Source organism: Cyprinus carpio, chromosome A7 (genome assembly GCF_018340385.1).
Source record: "Cyprinus carpio isolate SPL01 chromosome A7, ASM1834038v1, whole genome shotgun sequence".
Classification (NCBI taxonomy): Eukaryota; Metazoa; Chordata; class Actinopteri; order Cypriniformes; family Cyprinidae; genus Cyprinus; species Cyprinus carpio.
In genome coordinates, this window is record NC_056578.1 from 20,035,364 (window position 1) to 20,051,049 (window position 15,686).

At 37.8% G+C, this 15,686-nt stretch overlaps 1 protein-coding gene across 50 annotated transcripts in view; it reads right to left on the bottom strand.

Annotated features, from left to right (window-relative positions):
• Positions 1-15,686, bottom strand: part of LOC109063118 (MAP kinase-activating death domain protein-like) — a 55,897-nt gene that overhangs the window by 26,078 nt on the left and 14,133 nt on the right. For 26 of the 50 annotated variants that reach the window (XM_042760246.1, XM_042760249.1, XM_042760267.1 and 23 more), the window contains exons 4-15: positions 15,207-15,540; positions 8,876-9,185; positions 7,832-7,963; positions 7,633-7,746; positions 7,430-7,510; positions 4,329-4,501; positions 3,482-3,717; positions 2,679-2,838; positions 1,870-1,973; positions 1,528-1,724; positions 1,190-1,443; positions 938-1,077 (exon numbers count right to left, since the gene is read on the bottom strand). In XM_042760246.1, the coding sequence (XP_042616180.1) occupies positions 938-1,077; positions 1,190-1,443; positions 1,528-1,724; positions 1,870-1,973; positions 2,679-2,838; positions 3,482-3,717; positions 4,329-4,501; positions 7,430-7,510; positions 7,633-7,746; positions 7,832-7,963; positions 8,876-9,185; positions 15,207-15,540 (2,235 nt within the window). Of the gene's footprint in view, positions 1-937; positions 1,078-1,189; positions 1,444-1,527; positions 1,725-1,869; positions 1,974-2,678; positions 2,839-3,481; positions 3,718-4,328; positions 4,502-5,833; positions 5,891-7,110; positions 7,120-7,429; positions 7,511-7,632; positions 7,747-7,831; positions 7,964-8,875; positions 9,186-15,206; positions 15,541-15,686 lie in introns of all 50 variants that reach the window. The other 24 variants (XM_042760244.1, XM_042760238.1, XM_042760251.1 and 21 more) reach the window with 3 other exon arrangements.

The following is a 15,686-nucleotide window of genomic DNA, read 5'->3' on the forward strand; positions in this document are numbered from 1 at the left end:
CTTTCTCAGCGGTCTCCTCTGTGTCTCTCCATATCACGGTATGCTGCATATGCTCTTTTGTATCATCCGCACCACAAGGATGCGCTGTTTTATTTCAAATCAAAGCTAAATACACATTGAAACAGCGCATCCTTGTGGCGTGGATGATATAGACTTTGTATTTGATGGATCTTGACACTTTTATTTATTTGGCAGTCCATGGGACAGTCTCAAGCCTCCTGGTTTTCATCCAAAATATCTTAAATTGTGTTCCGAAGACGAACGGAGCTTTTACGGGTTTGGAACGACATGGGGGTAAGTGATTAATGACAAACTTTTCATTTTGGGGTGGAGTATCCCTTTTAAGAGTAAATATTAATATACACTACTGCTCAAAGCTTTGGGGTTGAAAAATGTGTTAATGTTGTTGAAATTAGACACTGATGCTCACCAAATCTGCATTCATTTAATCAAAAATACAGTACAAACAGTACTATTGTGAAATATTATTATCATGATGTAAAATAATTATTACAATATAATTCCTAATTATATACAATATTAAATTACAATTTAAAATAATCTATTTTAATAGATTTTTAAATTGTACTCATTGCTGTGATGGAAAAGCTGAATTTTTAGCAGCAATTAGTTTACCATTGTTTGATCAAATCCTTAAAAAAAAAGAAGAAAAGATCCCAAACCATGAACGGTAGTGTAAATATTAACAAATATTAACAAAGTTAAATGCCATGTAACCTTCAAGTATTTCTCAATTCTGTTACAGAATCGTAAGTATGAGTTTTCTCGCTTTTGTCTAGATGGAAATCAAGTCAAAAATTCAAGCAACCATCTTCAAACATTAATTTGTGTTTTCAGTATTTTTTATGTCCAAATTTGCAATGTGAGCATGAGCTACAAAGGAATGAATAGAGGTTATGTTAAGCTTGCCACTCACTGGCGAAGGACATGAGTCCCCCGAAGCCATCGTTGCTATTGTTGGAGATGGTGGAGTTTGGAGAGCTATTTCTGGAGTCTCCCTCCCCATCAGATTCACCCGGAAGCTTCAGACTGCTGGGTCTCAATGGACGAGACGGTCTAAACACACACACAATTCACAGAGAGGATGTTGAGAGCTGGTCAGTGCAGCTGAGATATAGATTCTGTGTGTTTGTGTAGGGCTATCTCCAAGTATTGGCTGAGTACATACTTGTTGCCATTGAGATTCTGGCTGAATCGCGGTGTGTAACTCTCCTCCTGCTCATCTGCTTCAGTATCCTCCTCTGAAGGGAAGCCATACTGGGGCTCAAAATAGGGATTATCGTACTCTCGCTTCTTATTGGCTGGGTCAACAGGAACCAGATCAGGAGTGGGTCTTGTAAAAGGTGGAGCTCCCAATCCTGGGACAGGGTTCTGGAGGGTTATGCCAGCTGTCGCCTCCACCTCGACGGGTTCCTTCTGTTCCTACACAAAGAAGCACACCCACTTTAGAGATCCCAGCACATGATGCTTACCTCTACATTTAGATGACGTAGTCTGAGCACTGACATGGTTGACTCCCTGTATGACTGTACTGGGGCTGGAACTGGCCGTCGTGCTGGAGCTGGACCGCAGTGGCTGACTGTCCACTGCTTCTGGGAGGCCTTCAGGCTCTGGGTCACCGTTGTCCCCCTTATACTCCTGGAAGTAATGGATCTCTACCTCATTCGCGTCTCCCAGCGCAGCATGTGTCAGAGCATCAACATCTAAAGAAAGAGTGTAAACACAACAATTATGAAGCTGCTGAACTTCTCAATACTTTCGAGTTTAATCAAGATTTTTCTTTACCATGTGATCAGGTAAGAAGAAGAATATGCGGTCAGGAAAGAGATTAAAAATGGAGAAGCTTACTTGGTGTGTCCCCTTGTATGTCCCCTTTGATCATCTCATTCACAAAGTCTCCCAGAGACGAGTAGGAAGAGCTGGAGTCATCGTATGCTTCACTGTCACTGCCACTGAGATAAAGAGTAACCAATAACAAATAAATACAATTTAAAATAGACAAAAACAGTTTGAACACAAAAAAATGTATGCATGTAAAAATATACTACAGTTTAAAGGTTTGGGGTTGGTAATATTTTTGAAAGAAGTGTCTTATGCTCACTAAGGTTGTATTTATTTGATCAAAAATATTAAAACAGTAATATTGCTTTTAGAATTAAGGATTTCAATTTAAAATAAATGTTTTCTATTTTAACATGTATAAAAAGTAATTTTGTGATGGCAAAACTGAATTTTCAGCCACCATTACTCCAGTGTGATCCATAAGAAATCATTCCTATATGCTGATTTGGTGCTTATTTCTTATTATTATAAATGTTGTGTAAAATATTTCAGCATTCTTTGATGAACAGAAAGTTCAAAATAACATAATTTAAGACATTTTTTTAATCTTTTGTAACAATATAAAAATCTTATACAATATATATATATACTGTATATATACACACAAGTATTAATTTCATTATCTCAATTCTTGGAGAAAACTAAACAAAACAAAACCAAAAACTACTGAATCCAGACTTTTGAATGTGTATGTATATGTAAATGTAAAAAAAAAATATTAATTGCATTTGTGCATGAGTTGATGTGAATGTGTATGAAGGTCTATGTGTGTTAGTGAGTACTGCAAGTATGAGTGTGTATTGGGTGTTTTCAACCTGTCATCTGTCGGGTCTGAATCATTGGTCTCATCCTGCAGGGGTCCACTCAACGCCTCCGCCAGATGAGAGTTACCATCATACACACGGTAGAATACTGGCTGTAACTGGTGGGCATACCACTTAGGCTTATCGCCTATTAGAGAGGGGTCATACACATCTGAAACACACACACAGAAAAATTACTGACTACACGCAAAACGGGAAACACATAACAGACAGTCTTTATAGTGAAACTACATGCAGGTAAGTGTAAAGCTGCATTTAAACTGCAACAAACAACAGCGATTAGACTGGAAGTCACAACTGAAGAGGGGGCTGAGTTCTCACCCTCTGCAGACCTGAGATTTGATTTTAGTTTTGCATATTATATACATAAATATATATATAATGTACTAGTAAGACTTGAAGAACCTCAGACACTTGGATCTTCTGAGATACGGACAATACAAACACAATGCATTAACATACAGGCATCTGTTTCCACATCTCTCTGAGAGAAGATAAAGGAAAAATTCCTTTATTGTTTGACGTTTTAGCATTGTGCATCCCCTAATATGTTCCTTCTAAAAGAGTTGGCAATCATTTATATGGACAACTATTCATACATTATTAATTTATTCCACCATGGTCAATAAACAGAGGGTAAATTGAATTCTCTTACTGTCAGTGTCTTCACAAACTGAAATCTAATTGAGAAGTCATGACAACTGCCACTAGGGGGCGAACTGTGACAGTCAAATATGGAGGTCAAAGAAAAGGCAACTTGAGGACAAAGGATGAGGTATATCTATGTCTCTCACTGTTATGAATCCTTTGGAAAGCCAGGTTGGTGGGGTTGAGAGCCCACTCTCCATAGTACTCCACCGCCTGGGTATGGGAGAGCTTTTCGGTGAATCCATTCCGCCGCGGTCTAGAAGCCAGGAAAGATGTGGCCTGGAATGCCACCACAGGACGGGGGAAGAGCCGCAGAGTGCGAGTGTGCATCTGGAACCCTTGCAGCACATTTGGAGAGTTGAAGAATCTCACCATCGCCACCCTAACGGCAAGATCAAAATAATAAAGCATTTCTATTATGCAAATATTAATACAAGTATACTTGGTTCAAATTTTGTGTTTTCTGCACCACTAACAAAAACAACAGGTCTCATTCACTAATAACTGTGTGGATTATACATACACAGGAGAACCTCTCATGAACAATTACCGCCAGATTCACAACACATGCATCCGCACATGAATTTGTTCTAATGTTAATGAATTTAAGTATTCTAAGTGAGTGACAGCATACCCAAGGACAGTAATTTGCATAAAACATGGCCAAACAATTTAAGTTGCTTTTATTGTAAAAAAAAAGAATTAGTATGAAAGTTATTGATGAAAGCGTTTTTATGCATGAAAGCATTCGTATGCAGATATCCCAGACAAATTTGTATGTATACATGGTTAGTGACTGAGACCCATTGGTTGTTTAGAAACTTTTGGAAGCCTACAAACAAATGTTATGGCTGTTCTGGGCTTTAATAAGAATCATTATTTTTAGCTTCATTTGGGTACCTCAAATTGCACCAAAATCACACACTGTTAACATGGCAACTCTACCAACCACTCATTCCTGTCACATTTGATACATTTTTCAATAATTCATACCTTGTGGCAACATCAACTGAGTCCACATCATTGCCATAGATAAGCGGGTTGAACTCAGTGGAGGACGGGGAGGCTTTGTCACGACCGGGGGGCAATAAAGACAACTCCTGTCCATCCTGAAACTTCTCCAAGTTTAGAATAGGCTGCGTGTTCAGACTCATGCTGGCCAGAGCCTGCATAGAGGAGTCAATGACACAGAGCAAGAGAGAGAGAGAGGGAGGGAGGTAGAAGAGGTCAATTTAATAATGAATCCTGACAGGGGAGACTGATGTAAGAGCACTATCGCCTCAGGCAATCACGTCTCACATTGGAGGCCTACGGTTACCAATTTCAGTCTAAAAATCCTCTGAATAGCAAAGGTGAAAGCAAATAAGATGCACATAATTAAAGGAATAGTTCACCCAAAATGAAAAATCTGTCATCATATACACCTTGATTTCTCTTCAAACCAAGAATGTTTAATATCGGTTTTATTTGAGACTTTTTATCAATATATAAACACTGATCGATGCTCATACATAGAGCACACTAAACATGGTAAGCGGAAACTCAAACGTGAACAAACATCATTGGTTCACACACATCAAACAAGCACGTTTGAGCTTCGGTTTACCATATCTCTGTACCATATAGCTCTAGTGTTGATCAGTGTTTATATATGAATAATAGCCTAAATTGAATCTTCATCATATAAAGCCATAATATTTCTTTAGAAGATTTATATGGATTACTTTTACAATGTTTTTATGAACTACTTGAAGCTTCTAAGTTTCTGTGTCGTTCAACGGAAGAACAGATTTCATAAAAAATATAATTTGTGTTTCAAAAATCAACAAAAGTATTATGGGTTTGGAACAATATGAGAGTGAGTAATTGATGACAATTAAAATTTTTGGGTGAACTATCCCTTTAAAATTTAGAAAATGTTACATGGGGCTAAGAGAGAAAGCTATTGCCTGAAACGACGGTGTTGCATCAAAGATTTAATAGTCAAAATGTTAGAGGGAGGGGTGCGGTCATCACATAGAGCCATTAACAAAGCACTCTGGGAAATCTGCCACTGCTCACTCAATGCCTCTCAGCCGGCATTCCATCAGACCCTGCGCTCACCACGCCATTTGGCTGACACGCTACCAAACCAATCGCATTGTCTGCTCCAGCTGACTACAACGATTTTATGGGTTAATGAGCATGATGTAAGTTGCATTGAAACATGCTCAAGCCAAACATAGTGCTATGAGAGACAGGGGTTTCTGTAGGACCTTCATCACACAAAGAGAAGGGGAGGAAGAGTGCAAAGAGTTACGGGCTATGAAGACAAACAGAGACGCAAGTGTGCATTTGTGGGATTGTTTTTTTTTTTTTTCAAAGGGTATGGAATATAGAAGTATCTGTATGGTTTCAATATTTGTTAAGTTCATAGAGAGTGTAGGGCTACGGGTGTTGATGGCGGGGGGTGAGAGGTTATTTTCCCGTGCACATTCAAAATGCAAAGATTTGTGAACCTTGGAATCGGAGGCGAAGATCTGCTTTTGGGTGATCACAGTCAATCTTACCAGACACTGAAGGACACAAGAACACATGGAGGAAATGTCACATGACTACCTGTCACTGAGAAAGATTGGGAAATCATGTGACCAAACATGAGTGGAAGTAGGGGAAAGTAGGGGAAGAAACCACAGAGAGACAAATAGAGAGAAATTGAGCACACACACCATGAACTGAACAGTATGAGTGCACACAGAACATAAAACACACCAGTCTGAAGAAAACTGGTGGGTTATCAGGTGGAAAGGGAAGCAGATCTCACACAAACCTATCACTGGAGAATGTGTTCAAAACTCAAAACTTGACCGCAGATATTAATTGGTAGTGGTTAGTCAACACAATGCCACTCTCAACCTATTTGACCTTGACTTCATTAATGTGATGCTTTTCAGAGTGAAACAGGATTTTCAACAAACAAAAAGTCATTCTTTTTGGTGGCATTATTAAAAAAAAAGAGATGTTTTAGTGATTCTTTGTTGAAATATAAATAACAATTTTTTCATATACAATAAGACCAGGAATGTGCATTAAGGAAGTGAACAAGTTGAATTTTGGTTTCATGTTGACGTTAAGGATGTTACATAGCATTTTCTAAACTGAGTGAGAAACAGAACTGAATGACAGTCACAAGAAAAATATGAATTTCTATATTGGTTAATGGACTCTTGAACCACTACATCTGGTTTATAAATAATAGGGCAATACTGTATGTCTGAAAGAGATGACCTTCAATCTAAATCAGCTTTTAAACCGATCCTGATCTGAAGATGAGGACCTGAATTATGGTGATTCATAATGGCAAATGAAGAGTCATGACTCATGGTCTGTGCGACACAACTGATGATTCAGTGTATTGACTATTTTGGCTTGAGTTATTACAATGACAACATGATAATTATGCTTGATGCCAGATGAAACAAAATGGTAAATCAATTTGGCTGAGAAATTCTGCTGCAGACCAGCAAAAACAAAAACAACAGACTGTGATCAAATTAAATGCATCTCTATTAAAAAGACATGAGGAAGGCTGGAGTTGGTCAGTATATGACAATGATTAATGACAACACAGTGAAATGTTTAAACAGTTGATATTAATGGGGTTTGATTGAGCTCAGAGGTGTCCAGAATCAGGTAAGAAGCTCTAGATAAGGGTCTATGTGGGATTGGAAAGGGTTAAGCAAGAGAACTAGAAACATTATTGAGTCTATAGATAGGGAAACTCAAAACTTATTACCTCCAAGAGCTGGAATAAAAAAGGGGAAGAATATACAGAAATTACAATACATAAAGGATCATCTAAAATGTGAATCAGTCAACATAAACTTAAGAAACATCATGTCTGCATTTGGCTTCAAATGACGGTTTAAAATATATTTGCATTGTCAGCCTTCTCTTTGGTTTAAATGCACTATTAGAATTGGCCATGTTTACAGCAGCTGTTAGAAGACAGTATAATTACTATGCATTGCTTCTAGAATCCAGTTAGTATTCACTTCAGATTCAGAGCTAATGGTAGGGCTCCTTAAAGAGAAGAGAACATCTGGTTTGCTTACCTGCTTCAAGTGTTTCTTCAGCTCAGAGGCCTCAGGTTCAGGAAGGGGAGGGAGTAATTCTGCGTTGCTTGGAACAATGACCTACATTGATAAAGATACAGAAGCAACATAAGACCACTATAGTATACACACAATTCATTGTTAAAGGCTTTACAACATGACAGAATACACAAACCCCTGTCTTGCTTAAACAGATGATATACCTTGTTGCAGTCCAGATCCACTAACCAAACGTCATCAGGCACCTTAAAATCGGACTTGTACAGGAAGAAACTGGCAGGCACACCAATGACATATGGAGTGGGTGCTAGCAGCAGCTAGAAAAAGAAGATATGTGCGTGAGAGAAATAAAGAGAGCTTCATTGTTCATACACTGACAGTTCAAAAAAAATGTTGTGTTACCTGTTCTGCGGAGGCCATGCAGGTGGGCAACAGTGGAATGACAGGAAACATGTACTCAAGGGGGTAAATCATTGCAACAAATGCCATGACGCTCATTGAGAGGGCGTTATAATCTCGGGACTGCAGTACCACCTACAGACAGCAAAGGGTGAGAGTGTGACCCGTATTGGAAATTGATGAAGACTAGCTTCATTTGAAACTGCAGATCTATAGACAACCATTAACCTCATCCACGACACAGACATAGTGTATATTTTAAAAATGGCCTAATATTATCACTTCCTTTTAAGTGTCAGCCTGTCCAACACTCTCTGTAAATACAGCGCAAAATATTTCAAATAATTAACACTGTTACCTCGTACTATGTATGTCAGTCAAATTAAACACTCAGCTGAAAGTAGATTTTAAGTGTCAATATATAACATTAAATTCTGAATTACATTACTGCTATAGCAATTTGAAACAGTGATGCACCAGTATAAATATCCAGGTCAATAATTATTCTAATTTATGAATAAAAAAAAAAAAAAAAATTCTATTTTATGAAAAAAAAAAAAAAAAAAAAACTATACAAGTGAATTTAAATATATCAGTATTAAAGATTTGGCTTTTCATGCTATCCGGACATGATATGATAAATGATATGATTTAGAAAATAAATAAAATAGTATTATTAATGATATGCAATACTATTTTGTCTAAATAAATAAAAAAAACACTAAAATGAATCATTTAAAATGCATTATAAGTGAATTTAGGCATCACAGCATTATAATGAAACACGCACAATACGAATATTCATTTTCATTGAGATTTGCTAAAGACTACATTAAACTTTTTTTTTTTTATTAAACAGTATTGACCAATACCAGTTAATTAAATTGGCCAATAACAGGTAGCAATACCATATACTGCTATAAGGTGCATCCTTATACACTGAGAAAACAAGCATGGCCACAATTTAGCATGGTGGTACATGTGACGTACATGTACCATGAAAATAGTACACAAATATGGTAATCTAAGGGTCTATGCTATCCAAACCTTGTGTTCCAGCAGAATGCAGGCCAGGACCTGAAGACAAGCATCAACCCCCAGCAGCTCCAGAGGCAGATGGAGCGGGAAGTCTACAATGCTGAAGCGGGAAGGGTCTGGCAGGGCAAAGGTCAGAGCAGGCTGCAGCTCATGGGGGAGCACTTCCACGTCAACACGTCGCTGACCAGCAACAGGCACCGGGGAGCGCAGCAGCCGATACACCCACGACTCAATCTCCCTCAGGTCCTGAAGCACCTGACTGCCCTTTTCTTTTTCCTCGATGGAGAGAGAGCCGGTAAACACACGCCACATTGTGTCCCTGGGGGAGAGAAATACACGCACACACGTGTAAAGTTTTTGATTAGGATCTGGGTTCGGGTTCAAAGGTACAACCAAGAACAAGTATTACAAGCTCTCTTTCCATTTTTTCATCTTTGTTCATACTGCTGCACATTTCAATTGCTCATTAACTTGTTTTCGAACTTTCCAGTTCATTCAGGTATTGTCCTAATTCAGTGATTCTGAATTTGTGTATTCTAGTTTCTGCTAAACAGAAATATCACAAAAACAGTGGCAGCTGGCCTCTACTGTTCAGGATTAAACTACTAATCACTTTAAGTAAAGTGGTACTGCATTGACAAGGCACACAGTTCAAGAGCTCTACAAGTGCTTGACTACACCAAAACATACACACAGTGGTCACGTTACGGTTTACATTACCATATACTTTCATTCTTAAAGGGGTCCTATTATGCTCTTTTACAAAGTCTTGATTTTGTTTTAGGGGTGTAATAGAACAGGCTCTCATACTAGGTTGTTCGAAAAACACATTATTTTTCACATATTTTACATTATTTCAACACCTCTCTCCCCAGTCTGGTATAAACGGCTCGAATAGTTCCTGTATCAAATGAAGGCCCGCCTTCTGAAATATGAAATGTGCACGATTTAAACCCGGATGATTGTAACCACTCTAAGTTCATCTGCCTTTGGAAAGCTAGCGTGTCTCCAACATAGTGATAACACTCGTTGCCTTCTCTAGTGCAGCTCAACCAGGTCTTGTCCCATTTGTCAGTATTTGTGATGTCACAAACGAGTGAAAAGTGATTTCTGTTAAATAAAATATCTCCTTTTGAAGAGGACTTTGAGTTTTGTAACTTTGCAGATCTTTTTTATGCTCAAACAGCAACATTACAGACTAACTAAAGTTGAAAAAGTGAAAAAGCATAACAGGACCACTTTAATGCAAATATCTAAATGGCCATTCACACAGCAGCAAATAGATGCATTATTACATGCAAATGTTCAAAAGGTTGAACTGTGCAAACCAAACATCAAAATGAGGAAGGAAGTAGGGCTAAAATCACAATATGTCTTAGTATGATTATCAAATCACAAAGGCTATGCTTTCATTAAAGAGCAGGTCATATAGTACTTTAAAATGTCCTAATATTGTGTTGGAGTCCTCTACAACAGGTTTAAATGCATCTAAGGTCAGAAAACATTATACATTTCTCAGAATATATGTTTAATATTAGAGTAATTTGCCAATGATTTCAAAACGATTAGTTCCAAGCAAGTTCGAAGCAAACCCCTCCCTTCCATAAGCCTACTCCGCTCTGATTGGTCAGCTGGCCAAACATGTTGTGATGGGCACAGAGAGGAGTCCTTGAGCAAGTTATCCAGTGCTACCATTGACAAAGCACCTTTACATAAAAAAATAATATAGTGCGCCAATCCGTTCTTAAAATAATGACATAATACAAAAACACTTACGCAAGCGAATCGTGCCCACAGCTAAAGTTTAGCTGCTAAACTGTGAACACTAGGTGGATACGTTAGCCGAGTGCTAACGTGACTAACTGATGAAACAATACAGTTTGTAAACCGAAATATGTCTGCTGTAATGTTTGAAGAGCGACAGACAAAAGATGCTCTGTCTTAACTTTTAATCAGAACGCAGAACAGTTGTATCACAGGAGCACCAGCCTTAACTAACCTCTCCCGCATTAACCCTATAACTGCCAGTGCAGCACAATAAACAGCAATTTCACAATGATTATAAAGTATGTGTGCTACACTATATTCTTTATTATTAAACAAAGTCATTAGAATAACATCAGTCTACATTAATCAACAAATTCTTAGGAAATAGTGGGTTCACAGCGAATTATAAGAACTACTTCAGTAAGACCGTAATATCACGCTTTACCTGGAAACCTGAAGCTGCACTAGATTTACATCACATATTAGCACAAAAACTTGATATTTTGAGCACTTAATTGAAAATGTACAACTAACGTTTCAATCGTACTTACAGGCTTTGGTTCGGAGACGCTTGTTAGTCCAAATTAAGAAAATTAGAAGCCAGTGGCTCTTTAGAGTCAATATATTTATTAATCATGCATTTTTTGATTAACAACTTAGCAGACTGTTTTCATTTAAGGATAGCTACGTTATAAACTGCAAATGAGATATTTTTCAAAAAATCATATGACCTGCTCTTTAAATGAAAATATGAGCTGTGTGTTTCAGAGTGAAGCGTGGCACTGTGTTCATTCAGTGATTAAAGTAACCACACATCGAAGTGGATGAGGTTTTAGTATCAGAAGACCACATTGGTCAACTTCTGTCAGCAAATGACATTGTAACTGGAGCTACAGTGCACATGATTCACCAAAACTGTACAGTATACGACCGGTAGCGCCAGTGGTGTTGTAACTGTCTGGTGAATATTTTCTTGGTACGCTTAATACCAACAGCGCATAATCGCAATGGCGCCCAAGTATTAGAAATAAGAAGACTAGAAAATAATGATTTTCATTTTGATTATAATTATGGTTTTAGTTTGTCAAGACTTTTCAGGTCAATCATTCAGGCCTACATAACAGTTCATGTCAGTTCACTAGAGCTCAAATACACAAGCACACTGCCTTCTTCTAAAGATCCAAACAGGCCAGACTATGGTTGTGTGGGTGTGTAGAGGTACTGCAGTAAGTCATAATTGTTTCATCAGAGGACTCCCACTTCTCACAGCTGCTCTCTGAGAACAGTCAGTGGCCTCAATCTGTCATACAGCCTGTCTCCACCAGCTCCACGCACTCAATCCAACTCTTAACGTGTTTGGTTGTCTTGCACTCTACCTGTCTTTTTTCCTCTACTGTTAATTTGTGCTGTCAAAACCACTGAGACATCTTTATTAATTGCATTGCTGCTGCATAGTTAAATTGTTGCATATTAACACAGGCCTATTTAGGGACACAAATGCTAATGAACAGACCCTCTTTCCAACCACAATTCTGCACTGAAAAACAATGATGCTAATGATAATATCACAATATGCAAAATGGTTTCATTATTGTATTCAGGGTTCCTGCATCTGAAGCTCGGACTTTCCTTTCATTCAAATAACTTGACAAGGATTTGTTTGTTAAAAAAATTATTTTATACAGACTCCACTCAAAAAGAGACAAAATCTAACACAAATTTTTTTTTAAAGCTGAGCATAAAAAGAAACATACACTAACACTACTGTTCAAAATGTGGGGGTTGGTAAGATTTTATTAACGTTTTGGAAAGAAGTCTCTTATGTTCACCAAGGCAGCATCTATTTAATGAAAATCAAAATGATTTAATTGATACAGTAACACTGTCAAATATTATTTCAATTTAAAATATTTTCTATTTTAATTTATGTTCAAATGTAATTTATTCTCGTGATAGCAAAACTGAATTTTCCTGTTCTAGACTGATCCTTCAGAAATCAAGAAACACTTATTATCATCAGTGTTAAAAACCGTTGTGCTGCTGCATGATACAAAAATTATATATATTTTTAAATATTTTTATATTATAATATAATTCATAAATAGAAAAAAAGTACAGCATATATTTAAAATATAAATGTTTTGTACTACAAATGTATTTCCTGTCTCTTTACATTAATTTAATCAGTCATTGAATAGAAGTTAGTATTAATTACAAAATAAATCTCACTGACCCCATCATTTTGAACAGTACTGTATATTCAAGATTCAAACTTTTCTAGGCCTGGAAATACCCACAAGCTTCCATACTTCCTGGTTTCTCATGATCACAAGTGTTTTGCGCTTCATTAAATAAGGACAACAACAGTGAACAGAGTTGCTTTAGTTGTTTAAGTGTGCTGATAAAGTGAAAACTGATTTCTGGTGTGTGGACTGGCATATGGTTATTCTCACACAGAACAGCCCAGCTGAGAACAGTATGACGCATGGCGATTTGTCATTACAAGGTTGAGTCGTGCATATTGAAAGGCTACAAACGTGGGTAAACCCAAGGTCACTGCAGTGCTGAGAGAACATGATGACAGAGTCAGAAATGGCCTTTAAAGACACACTCACACACAGTAAACTCTAATGTTGTCTGAGTCATTTCTATTTGATATTTTCACCGTAATGTGACATAAGGTCGTATGTCTAAGACTGCCAAGTAGGTAGGCGCAGTGATTAAAACACCCTAAATTAAGTTAGGGTTACTTGGGCACAAAGCAAAAATAAACTACGCTTTCATCAAGTAGCACAGTCCATCAGCCAAACTGGAGGCTGTTTACGGCTGGCAAGCCAATATGCATTAATATTTACAACAGCTAAAAGCTAACTTTGATTTTTATTATGGACTAACACCAATTACAGCTACAGTAACTGTTGACTAACACCTAGCAACATGGATTTCGGTTTCACACGGACATGATCAAATTTTAACTTAATGAGCAAGAAAATGAAAACTTTGTATCCACATGGAACTACTTCAGATCTGAATACTTAACACAGGCTGCTATACTGGTTAAATTATTCTCCACACTTGCGAGCAAATAAAATGGGCTTGGCAGGGCAATTCAACTGCAAACAAATTGAGGCCTGTAAATGCGACTGTGGCTCATGGTGGATGTGGTTGCTAGGTTACACGAGAATAGACTCTGCTGAGGAAATCACAGAGATAAAAAACTTCTACTCAATGCTTATTGATCTGCAGCAGAGTGCTATTGTGCAGATTGTTTACCAATATGCACTCAAGGATGTAGTTACCGTTACCGCTCAGATATGTGAATGAGATCTAGTTAAAACCTGTCCTGTGTGGAGAACCAGACTGCAAGACCACGTGCACAACCCTTCAAGAGGAAAACCAGCCCTTCTCTCCTTCACACAATCCCAGCCCATCACACCTGCAACTTCTTCACTCGTCCCTCTCTCCGAGTCACATGCACCGTCACACATCCTTCCACTTGTGACTTCCTTTTATAAAATCATCAGCACCTTGTCATTCTAATCACAGCCAGACACTACAGGATCTAACAATGTCAAGCACTTCTGGCATTCCTAGCATAACATTTTCAGAGGCAATACACCCCCCAGAGTTAGAATTCGCTCACTGTCTACTCATATTCATGATGCTAGATTATGATACATGTGAAGAGCTATTTGTTTGTTGAAGTGCAATATCAAGACAAGGAAGAGAAGACACTGTGTGAACATTTTAATTGATTCTCACATATATCAAGACATGCCAGGTTTGAAAGTAAGATGAGTGAGATCAGAGAGAATTTTTTTCTCAGTGAATGACTTTTTTATTTTAATGTAAATATTGAATGATGGTATCTTGCGGGAAATAAGTGCATGATGGGTGATGAGATGCATAAACATAATTCCACATGGACAGTAAATATGACCATGCATCAATCTCGCTAATGACTTGAGAAATAAACAGATTGAAGTCTAAATGTACATGCAAATAGTTTACATTTGCATTGAGTATATGTTGATCAATATTACACTGCTTATCTTGACTAAACAGTGTCAATCTATATTATTACATTAAATATATTTATTTAAACATTCTTTGGAGCCTATTTAATTAAAAAAAAATTATCCTATATGATGTTGTAAAGTCAACTGAGGGAAGAAAGTGTAAATGATTTTATTATTAATAAAGGAATAATATTGATAGTTATTTCAAACAAAGGGTTTTGGATTTTGATGCAGTGGGTGCAGAATTTTGGGTTTCTGTCAAGATTTTTTTTATTTCATTGCATCACTATAATTCAAATGTTTTGTGTGAATTAACTCAAAGGAATAAACAAAAATAGAGATAGGAACAGGATTTGTAAGCTGAGAGGCAGAATGTTGCCAGTTGTGACGGTGCAATGCAGAGATAGCATCTTCTGGCAGCACCACAGTATCTGACACTCTACTGTACGATACCGCAAAACACTGCAGTCACTAGGCAAGTATTATCTTGCTGAATCTCAGGGCAATGTTACATAACTGCATACTTCGCAGAAAAGAATAAAGGCTGTTCTCACCGTTGTGTGGACTTAGCAGCGCCGGGTCTCTGGTTGAGCCGCTGACTACAGCAGTCCACCATGCGCTTGAGGATGTACAGACACTCCCTGAACGTAGAAAAGAAGGGGTAGTGGCTCAGAATGCACAGAGACGTTAACGTGCTGTTCCGGTTCTGTGGTGCTAGTCGACCAGTGTGTTTGGATCGTGGAGACTTTCCGGTACTGCCCGGTTCGCCTGGTGGCAAAGTCCCATCTCCTGCAGGGGGCAGTGTAGATTCCCCTGAAAGATTCAATGTGGAGGGGTCAAATTTCTCTGTGGCCTCCACTGCAGAGTCTGTATGAGGGGGCTTTTCTCCTGTATAAAGAAAAATAATGAGGAGAAATTATACAGTGACTGCACCCTTAAAGCCATAAGAAGGGCCCTATGAAATCCATTAGCTTTTACCGATTTACTTTTTCTGGATTAAATTTTAATCCTTTAAAAAAAATTTAGAATCAAAA